We start from the raw sequence: 11,251 nt of genomic DNA, 5'->3' as shown, positions 1-11,251 counted from the left end.
GCCAAATTAGTGCACTTCGGATAAAAGTAATCATTGAATATTTTGCTGTGCTTAGGAATGATAAATGAATTAGCCAGAATGTATGTTTTTTTTTTTTTTTTTTTTTAAGGGTAACTTGAATTCTTTCACTGACATGTTATTTATCCACATTAAGTATGTACAAGCCTTTCTCTCTATACTATGCAGAACACTGGAGTCCTACAGCAAATGTGTATCTTTTAATGACTTGCTATTTTGGTGCGGGTCGCCTCAATAGCTGTGAGGGTTCTATAGTCCTAATATACAGTTGTCAAATGGATAAAGTACATCCTCTTTTTAGTAGAGACGAAGCATTTCTAAACGTTCTAGTAATAAAGATAATGAAGTATAGAAAAACATTGTAAACACCAGCTTTAGAACCACATATTGGTGATAATTGTCTAAATAAATGTTTATTATTACTTAATTTAATATAAATGATGGCTGATGTGTTTGTATGGCGGCTGAATTGTTTGTTGTAGCTTTTGGTTAATTTCATGTCAATGCAGCTGGTTGTTAGTTTTCATTCATTTTAAAAACCTTTCATTTGTTTGTCTGAATAAACGTTTCAAGGATTGCTAAATTTCTGATGATTTTGTATAAATAAAGGAGTTTGAATGAGAACAGTGACAGTTTAACTCAATGTGCATTTTATGAATATCCACAAAGTACATTCAAGAGAACTCATCAAGGTCTTCATTCAGAAAAGCCTGGAGATAAATAAGATAAATAATAAGAAAGAACTCCTAAGATTCTGAAGAAGATGAGAAAACCTTCAGAGTGGCTGGGCATAGATCTTGAAAGGATGTGGGGTGCGTGTAGCGCCGATGATCCCTTCTGTTTTAAGCTCAACGCCTTTCAAAGTAGAAAATGAAAACTTCTGAAACAAAGTGACAAAAAATAGAAACAACTCCATCCTGGCCAGGCCTTCTCCCAGACACACCCGCTTCCCTGTAAAACACATCAGACAATCTTCAAAACAAGGCCACAAAGTGATTGCAACACATTTGTGTTTAATTTAACTGTTTATTTACTTCTGCCTCTACCACGACATTTATATACATGCCTCATGTTTCTGATGCATTGCAAAAGTTGAGGGGAATTGAGGGGAGAAGGAATAATTGCAACTCTTATTATTACATAATAGAATTAGTTATTCAATGTATTCCACACACAATAAAAATAAAATGCCATTTCTTACACATATTTTTCATCTCACCTGCAGAGAAAGGCATGAAGGCCTCCCGCTTGACAAACTTCCCATCTGAGTCCAGAAAGTGTTGTGGGTTAAACGTGTCTGGAGTGGCCCATTCAGTCTTATCAAACAGCACAGAGGTCAGGATGGGCATTACCGAAGTCCCCTACAACAAAGCACGCCTCACATTTACACAACTAAAAGCATGTGTCTGAACTATATACAAGTAGCAATACACAATAAGAAAATGTTTGTAATAGACCATCCAACCATCCATTTTCTACCGCTTGTTCCCTTTCGGGGTCGCGGGTGACTGGAGCCTATCCCAGTGACTTCGGGCCTTAGGCGGGGTACACCCTGGACAGTGGCCAACTCGCCGCAGGACCAACACAGAGACATAGACATTACAGACAGTTCACTCTCACATTCATTCACTAGGGCCAATTTAGAGTCACCAATTTTGCCTAACACATGCATGTCTGTGGACGTCTTAGGAACTCTACTGATTAATCTTTGGAACCTTTGGAATGAAGTATCTTCCAAGTGTCATGTCCTTGGCTGCTCTCCTGAACCCGTTGAGTGGCACAATGTTTCCTATTCTTTGGATTTCGTGGATGACTGCGTCGGTGTAGGGCAGGTTGGCTCGATCGGCCATAGTGGGCTGTCGAGACTGTCCAATCACTCTGTCTATCTCTGCGTGGACCTTCTCTGAAAAATAGGTCATATTTCATGTGAGAGAAACCGTTGCATTAACAATAAGCTGCATTCACATTACATCCAAAAAACAGTTTAAGTGGTTTAAGTTTATATCTTAAATTACTATCCCTATCATCTTGAAACACAAACTAGAACAAAGATTTTATACATATATTTTTCATAAATATTTTTCACTATTACAACCCTGCCAGCTTTTCCTCCCTCATCTGAGGCAAGTATTTTTTTTATTCAAACTCTGTCTAATGTCCTCATGAGTCTGTTTAGTGTGTCTATGTTGAGTCTTTAACATGAACCTGTCTCTGAGGTCTCTTACCTTGGATGTGAGGGTTGTTGATGAGGTGGATCAAGCCCCACTGCAGAGTCTTGGAGGTGGTCTCAGTACCAGCCAAAAACAGGTCGAGACAACAGAGGACCAGGTTTGACTCACTGAACCCCAGCTCTTTGCTACTGTTCTAAAGACAAAGAATGTAAAGATACAAGAAAATCATATTTACAATCATCAAGACCAATCCATCTACACAATATAATCCTATTTATAGAAGGTCAAATATCTAAATACATTCGTAGTTGATAATTGTGACATCTAATCCTCTTAATACTTTTTAAAATGGTATTGGGAACTCACTTTTGCCTCCAAAAGAAAGACGTCGATGTAGTCTCGTGGAGAGCTGGGGTCCAGGTCAGGCTTGTGTCTCTCCACCTCGGCCCTGATAAAGACCTCTATGGACTTGGCTCGGCTAAAGATGCCGTTGTGTGGCCCTGGCAAGTGGGCCATCAGCACTGGGAAGGCGTCATACAGCTTTGTGCAAAGAAAACATGATTAACTTACGAGGCACAAAAACTATTCAGGATTAATGTGGAGTAGATTAGAAAAAAATGCCTTTTTTCTTAGAAAGGGTCAAAATAAATACATTTTGATTACTGTTTAGATCTAGAGACATTTTGAGAAATTAACCAAATACACTCCCTAAACAAATGTTTCTTTTAATACATTTGCATATCATTGTCCTGGAGTTTGATGGTGTTTTGTGGTTTTCTACATCCTACACACCTTTTTAGATTGATCTCAAAGATGACTTTCTAATGAACTGTAATACTCACAAAAGCCCACACAGATCCTTCTAGATACGCCAGTTCATTTAGATCGTTGAGCATGTCCTGGAAGCGCTGGTCACTGTAGTCAAACCTTCTGCCAAATACAATCTGACAGATGATGTTGGCCACGGCGTTGTTCAAAAGTGGAACTGGGTCAAAGGGCTCACCTAAAACGAACAAACAGTCAAACAGTTTCATTGTTCACAGTTATTGATGAGTGTCTGTCAAAGGTAACGTCAAAGGAGTTTGAAGAATTAAACATTTATTAGTAAAGATAAAATAGCTCGAATTTAAATAGCTTTGAACTGATTTTTGTTGTTCCTTATATTGCTCTGGAGCAAAGTTTACCTCATGTTTTCACGGGAGGTGGAGCAGCTTTGCCAATGATTTTGAATAGAGTTGTTTGTCTTCAGAAAAAATCTGTAAACACATAACCACCTATTTCTGCCCACTTCTATGTATTTACCTTTTCAAAATGACTCTGGGTCATACATAAAGGTCTTTAATGAGACATTTTCTCAATTAAAATCCACTTACAGAGAAATGCCACCATGAAGAGGCAAGGCCTTTCAGCTCTGCAGTTTGGAACTCTTTCTATTATTAAGTTGTTTTAGGTTTTAATTAACATAATGGAAAATAATAATAATAATATGTTATAGTTTAGTATTAAATACCTCAAAGCACAACATTTGTTCTTTAAATTGTCAATTGGATTAACCCCTTTCAAAACAAATAAAGAAATCAAAATCCCATGCCAACATGCAATTACATTTACAATAATTTAATGTTGAATATGAAACTGTTGCATTGAAAATTAGATTTCTCATTTATGAATGTTGAAATGTTCATTTGGAATTGACAAATTCAAATGAATTGACAACTGAATACAGAGTCATGAGTTGTTTCAGTGTTCAGGCTGCACCTCTCTTCTGGTCCATGGCGTCCTGCAGGATGTGGCTCTCCTCACAGATCCTCTCCTCCATTGAGCTCCTGGTGAGACCAAATGCCTTCAGCGTTGCCATGGCAAACCTCCGCTGCCTTCTCCACACGTTACCGTTACTGAAGAACAAACCAGCTGAGGGAGGAAACAACACACATATTGTCAGCTTATTATGTATTTGTAATTGTATTTATATAGTTATTTATGTGTTGGTTTGATTAATTGATTGGATTGATTTTTCAATACAGAAATAAAATAAACACAGAACATTACAGAACACAACAAGAAAGCGAAACTCAAAATAAGAACACAAGTAGACGTCAATTTAACACCAATAGAAACAAAATCCATTTGTCCATTTCCAAATAAAATCTTAATGTCACTTCTTCCACTCGTCTGATGTCTGTCACTGTCAGTCCAGTCCTTGATCGTTGGTGAGGTTCGTGTCAGCCATTTATATGTGAAGGCCTTTTTCCCTGGCACAAAAGGCACATTCCAAAAGTATCCATTTATTGTGTCCATGCCAGGAGTCTTGATGCACAAGTACATAGTTCTTCTTCTCTGTGGCGCATTATTAATTTCAGTCCAGTATTTCTGAGCAACAGGACAGTCCCAAAACACATGATAGTGGTTTGCCTCATGGCTGCCACACTTTCTCCAACAGTTTACAGTTCTGTGTGAATAATGAGCTCTTTGACATGGTGTTGTGAAAAAATGTGACATATTTCCCAGCAAAATTCCCTCCAGGTATGTGATTTTGTGGTCCTCTGCTGGGACGTACACACATTTTCCCACTCTTCGTCTGTCAAAACAAGGTTTCATTTTCTATCCAATTAATATTTCATTTCATGTTGTTATTGCAGTGCCTTTCCCTTTCTCAATTAAAGTAACGAGCGAGAGGAAACATGGGGCAAAAGCTCACATCAGAGGAGATTGAAACGTATTTGACACTTTTTTATTTCATGTAAAAAAAACAGAACCGCGGAAATTCGACCCGCTGTATTCATAATTCCAGAGCAAGTCTGAATTAAAAAGTGCACTGCGCGGATAATCACGAACGATCAGCAGCAACACGCGCATTTTTAAGCATGCGTCATTGATATTTGCCTTGAAATATGAACTGAAGATGGAACATAACCTGTTTCCCATAACTGTGATTGTCCTGAAAGAGGAGCACAGAGGAGCAGAGAGCAGGACAGACACACAGATCTAGTAGTAGCAGCTCAGGTCTTTCTGCTTTTAGCTTATTTTGGTATTGCCAATAATTCTATTTTCAAATCATGGCAAAATTAAAATACTTGGTTGACACAACTGCAATTGCTTCAATTAAATTATGTATATGTGATTTACAATTTACACTATATTGGGGATGAAGGCGAGCTCTCCGCGCAGCACAAAAACAAATAAAGGTGAATTAAATACAGAAAAAGGCTCCGAGGCGGCAATTCAATATTTTCTTTTGATTCATTTTATTTTGGGAACACATTGAAATATGCCCCACACAGGCGGTGCTTTTGAATGCCACAGTTATCAGTCATTGGTTCAAACACTATCACCATATATGGACTGGCAGCATCCCACTCCAGCCTCCAGCGGCCAAGTCCAGCCCATGGATCTATTATGGCGTCCAGCCCATAATATAATAGATTCTCTTTACGCCAGGGTTAAGGTTGGCATGGTAACAAAATAGCACACTGGCCCCGCCCCCTGGAAAAGGCTCCCGTTAACACTCCAGGGGCAAAATATGGCTCTAAATCTCCAGAGCGTTTTCTCGTGTCTGTTCCAGATCTACAGTGATGTAAACATGAGCACTTAGTTCTTATGTGGATTAGGGACATGTGTATATTGGCGGACATTGGGATTCATCTCTGTCCAAATATTGATGAACCCTTTATTGTTTATTGATTTTCCCAGTACTTTGTAAGTTTGAAACACTGAAGCTGAATGTGTAAGGTCCAGACATGTGTAGGCAAAGACTCACATGTCTCCAATAAAGTCCAGGTCCCTTTCATTGAAATAAGGGGGAAAAGAGGGGAATGCTGATGCCTCCTTAGTCAATCGTTTTATTTTTCCATCCACATTGAGCCTCGATGTTGAGGGTGAAAGCCGAGTTTAATCCAATTTCTTCACGGGACTTCACTTACTCAACTGGTTTGCATTTCTTGACCGCTCTCTAGTGATTGAAGACTAAGACGTGGAGCTCGCCTGGTCTGGTCCGGTCCGTGGCAGGATGTCTAGCTGCTGCCACAACACTCTGTTTGTCACTGAAGAAATGGAACCTCAGTATATTAGGAGCTTCGGAGCCGGGGAACCATGTGCACGGTCAAGCTTTATTTTCCCAGCTTTTGTTGAAAGTTTTAAATATTCAGGAGGTTTCCAAGCCACCAAATTTCAGTGTCCTCTGGAAGAATCCACAGATCACCTCTGCGATTATGATCTCCAGGTCGTCCACTCGAGCCGTCGTTAATTCTACTACGTCGGCGGCGTGTTTTTCAAGTTCAAGATTTCCTTTCCGGCTGCGTTGGCTTCATTAGTCCATCCATCCATTTTCTACCGCTTGTTCCCTTTTGGGGTTGCGGGTGACTGGAGCCTATCCCAGTGACTTTGGGCCTTAGGCGGGGTACACCCTGGACAGTGGCCAACTAGTGTCCACTGTCAACAGCAGGGCTGACACAGAGAACATGCAGACTCCACCCAGAGAGATCATGTGATGTAGGTCTGGTCTGGGAATCGAACCCATGATCTCCTTTTTGGGAGGCAAGAGCGCTAACCGCCTTTGCCACCGTGCACCCGGCTTCATTAGTCTTGGATTTTAAATCAGGCATTTCCGCCAGGACCGCCTTTATCTTTACGTCTATTGCAAATAAGTGTCCAAGCTCATTGTATGTCTGCTCTCATACAGAAATGACAAATCTCCCCAGTTGAACTCCAAATATAGACGGATAAATCTAATGCATTCAACCGTAGCTGGACAGAAGGTGGTTTCATTCAACAGCAAAGGACATTAAACAAAATAAACCAGAAATACCAATTAAAAACTTGATAGAAAGGAAGGGACAACAGCTTAATGAGAAATAATATGATTAGAAAATAGACACTTACATTATATTAGTCAAATAAAATGGTATACTTTTTTCACGGTCATGGATAAATGAATGGATAGATTGTTTACCTGAGTTTCCAGAGTAAATCCTGGTCACCATGGGACTGTAGGGTCGGTCCACAAAGTTGTCGGCCTGCGTCACGAGGGCTTCCTTCACCATTTTGAACCCGCACACAAACACACTCTTGTCCCGGCCCACGCGGATGCAGTAGACATTCCCATAGACTTCAGCGAGCTGTGGATGTATAGAATGGGTGTCTTGTTGTCCAGCATGTGACTGAGGCATGTTTCCCAACCATTATTACAAACACATTTCTCTCTCTATTTCTAGTAGACAATTAAATTGTTTCACATTATTTTTTTTAGGCTAACCTACATTTTTTGGCTGGATCTTTTGACTCCCATCGCACAGGGGGGAAAATATGAATTTGATTTGATGGGAAAAGAAGACGTCTGTGTACATATTTGTAGTAAAATAGTAAATTATCAAGCCTAATGTTAACTAATGAAGTATCTTGGATTGTGATGTATTTTACACCACTACAAACACACATTATTCATAATATAACCCAAACATTTTAGAGTTTTGATGAGATTGAACTTCTGAAATCTCAATCATACTTACTGTGCTTTTATTCAGCGTTGAATGCAGTCAATCGGGCTTTCCTGACATTAGACCTTTATGGCCTTTGCTGTCTTTTTTCAGCAGTGGTCTTACCTTAGTGAGGTAGATGTGAGGCTCTTTCGGTTCAATGTTAAAAATATTTCCGATCAAGGGAAGAGGTCGAGGTCCAGGAGGAAAATTTGGTGGATCCTTGTTTCTCATGAAATAAACAATCAGCAGCACAGATAAACTTACAAACAGGATTTCCCTCAATTCAAAACATGAAAACAAGTCAGATATCTGCATTGTCAAGCACATGGAAGAACCAAGCAGCTACATCAGCCTCACAGGACTAGACTGTGACTTAAGGTATGTAGATTTAATCATGTTGGTCATAAGGGCCGGCCCATTTCTCACAAAAAACAATCAAGACCAACTGAGTACCAGGGACAATGAGCTATTTTTCTGTAAGTGTTTAAGAGCAAGAACAATGCACAGACCAAATTCATCTCAATAAGAAGAGAGGCCACACACACACACACACACACAAAATTAAAGATAGGCTAATACCTCTGATCTAAAATCCACCTGTAAATTTGAATGTATTAAATGATCAGTTCTGTGCAGGGACCACATTATCATGGATTTAAGGCTCCATGGCCACGCTGAACTCAGAGCAGAGCATGAGAAAAGAAATCTGATAGAAAATATGCAGTTGAAGCGTTAAGGACTGTGCGTTGTGTAAAGTAAAAGTGCACCATGACCCAGTGGTGCCAGTAAGAGGTGGCCTGAGGTGGCCTCCGAGATTTGACTGGTCATCCAAGTGGCCCGTCCATGTCTGGATGGCTGATAACTGAAAATGGGCACTTAAATACACTTTGCCCTGTCTCTCTCACTGGAGAGGCTAGTTTGCCCTGCCAAATAGTGACTATTGGTTGAAGGTGTATAGAAGTATGTAAGCACGCGTGTCTTCTAAAGCATCAAGAAATAGTCCAGTGAAATAGTTCAAATGAATTTATTGGTCTCACCTTTGCCACAATAACACATGAAACTACATTAGACATATGCCCCAGCAACTTGGAACCCCTGGGGCCAATTCCCTGCCCTCTTTATACCTGGGGTTACCACACCCAACAGCTACTCAACCGGCCCCCATAGGGGCCGTAGGTGCAGATATGAAGGGCAGTCCAAATGGCTCTTACTCTCACACTTGACCACCTGGTGACCAAACAATAAAAATAATGTAATTATGATATAATGAAGGGTACACTGGACAGATACGCAACCAAAAGTTGTAAAGTATAAAAAGAGCAGTTTTTGTGAACAATGTTCAGATCAATGACAATCATTCTTCACACGTTTACCATGCATCTGTGCATATTGTGGACAGTAAAAACAAGGTACTCTTTAAGTGTGAAAGTTATTATAATCAGAGCTGGTTCATGACATCAAATATATGTTATATTACTGTGCGTATCTTAAATAAATCTTACCTATAATGGCCAATATTACCATAAAAGATGACCAAATTCCTGGAAATGTTTAATAAATTAAAAACACTCTTGAACCCCCTATTCTGACCACCCCTGTTTCAAATCCTGGAGGTGGCACTACCATGACCGGCCCACTGCCCACCAGGAAAACTCTCTGTGCTCCAGGTTGCAAGTCCCATAGACTGTTCAGCCCTGGATGCTCACATCTCACCAACGTGGCCAGGACTGCAGGTGGAACTGCTATAACCTGCTGGTGCAGGCATTGCTTTTTTGTGCATTACCCACCAATAAATATAGGTATATAAACCATCATATTCACTTGTCATCATGCACACAGATGCAAGGTCCTGACATCAGCATGCACACGCTGCTGTTGCCTTCCTTGTGTCTAGCGGTGCGTCACTGAAAGCGTTGCAATTTGTGGCTGAGATCAAAAACCTGGATTTGTAGACTTCACGTGTCGATTTCTTCGAAAAGGAGACATAATTTTGGAACATTTCCTTACTTATCCTGACCTCTCCCTGACTTGGACTACGAGACTTTTGTGTGGAAAAAACGTTTCACCTTAGTACTTTTACCATTTTACTCAAAAAACAATAATAGTTAAATACAATCACTTGACAACACCTGTGTGGTATAAAGTGGCTCTTAAACACTTCACAGACTTGCATCACGATGTCTGCATCAGTTTTGTGTAAGTTTTGAGGATTTTGCTTCTTTGCTGAGATCATGATGGAACAATGCGCATGCTAAAATCACTTTGATGGCTCTGCTAAAATGAACATATGAAGATATATGAACATATAGGCTAAATATTATCAGAATTATTTAGTGAATATGAGAATGGGGTGTGGCACGGGGCTCCTATGTCCAGCATAGCTCTGTTGGCCAGGGACGTCACTAGACCTTCATCTATACTGGGGCACTAGGCCCTTCAATTAATCCCTTTTGTCGTAAAGAGGTGTCTGAGTGCAGATCATAAGAGTGCAGCCTCTGGGTCTGCACATTTACACTATTGGTGACCTTGACTACAGACAAACTGAGCCTGCAGCCTCATACTGTGGACTGTGGACATAGCCTCCAAAGACCAGATAACTCTAAGGCCTCAGACTTAAATTAGGACACTTCTCCTCACTAGTTGCCACAATGACAATCACTGGACTAGAGCATGTGGTTTGGTTAGAGTTCAGACTGCAGGAGATGGACTGAATTTAGGGAGGAGAATGACATAATGTTGTCTGAAAGTGCTTTTGACAATCTTCTTTTCACTCTGAGTATGGCTGTGCCTTAGGACAAAAATGTAGACAGCGCTGCCCTAGTCCTGCACTGCTCCTGTTTCATACAGCCTGTATGATTATGATTATGATACTGTGGTGTGTGGCTCACCTTTGGTTTTCCATGTCATTACATCTCAGCCAAAGGTGCTACAAAATTTAAATAACTGTCGCAAATTTCTATTCGGACGTAGAATATATTTGTATGTTGTAATAAAATCAGATGGTGATAAAGGGATGATTTTTCAAATAATTCATTTTATTATTACATCAATAGATCATATTTGTTTGGTCTAAAGTTAAACAGAGTAGCCTGTAGTGCGATGGCCTGGAACTAACGGACTCTAGCATTCACTTTGAAGGGATGTGGGACACGCGTGGCCCCGGTCACACCGTCAGTCCTCAGCTCCACTCCGTCCAAAACATAAAACGAAAACTTCTGTAGCAAACCAACTATGAAAAGGAACAGCTCCATTTTAGCAAGGCCCTCTCCAAGACAGACGCGTTTCCCTAAAAAATAAAAGAAAGTCACGTATGTGTATATATATATATATATATATATATATATATATATATATATATATATATATATATATATATATATATATATATATATATATATATATATATATATATATATATATATATATACATACATATATATATATATATATATATATATATATATATATATATATATATATATATATATATATATATATATATATATATATATATATATATATATATATGGGGCAAAAATTGAATAGATGTTGAAATTATATTATGTTATCTGACCCAATTTCACCAAA

General features: G+C 39.4%; 1 protein-coding gene across 1 annotated transcript in view; it reads right to left on the bottom strand.

The window, feature by feature from the left end:
* Nucleotides 1-784: 784 nt before the first annotated feature.
* Nucleotides 785-11,251, bottom strand: part of LOC140353509 (uncharacterized) — a 14,309-nt gene continuing 3,842 nt past the window's right edge. Inside the window, exons 9-19 of the mRNA XM_072438083.1 lie at nt 10,775-10,949; nt 9,925-9,937; nt 7,787-8,005; nt 7,138-7,303; nt 3,948-4,100; nt 3,032-3,192; nt 2,556-2,729; nt 2,244-2,382; nt 1,734-1,921; nt 1,238-1,379; nt 785-969 (exon numbers count right to left, since the gene is read on the bottom strand). Coding sequence (XP_072294184.1) covers nt 794-969; nt 1,238-1,379; nt 1,734-1,921; nt 2,244-2,382; nt 2,556-2,729; nt 3,032-3,192; nt 3,948-4,100; nt 7,138-7,303; nt 7,787-8,005; nt 9,925-9,937; nt 10,775-10,949 — 1,706 coding nt within the window. The 3' untranslated portion in view covers nt 785-793. The remainder of the gene's footprint in view (nt 970-1,237; nt 1,380-1,733; nt 1,922-2,243; nt 2,383-2,555; nt 2,730-3,031; nt 3,193-3,947; nt 4,101-7,137; nt 7,304-7,786; nt 8,006-9,924; nt 9,938-10,774; nt 10,950-11,251) is intronic.

Source organism: Eucyclogobius newberryi, unplaced genomic scaffold, assembly GCF_026437365.1.
Source record: "Eucyclogobius newberryi isolate DKJ021-1_F unplaced genomic scaffold, fEucNew1.0.hap1 SCAF_9, whole genome shotgun sequence".
Taxonomy (NCBI): domain Eukaryota; kingdom Metazoa; phylum Chordata; class Actinopteri; order Gobiiformes; family Gobiidae; genus Eucyclogobius; species Eucyclogobius newberryi.
This window is presented reverse-complemented; position numbering and strand designations above follow the sequence as displayed.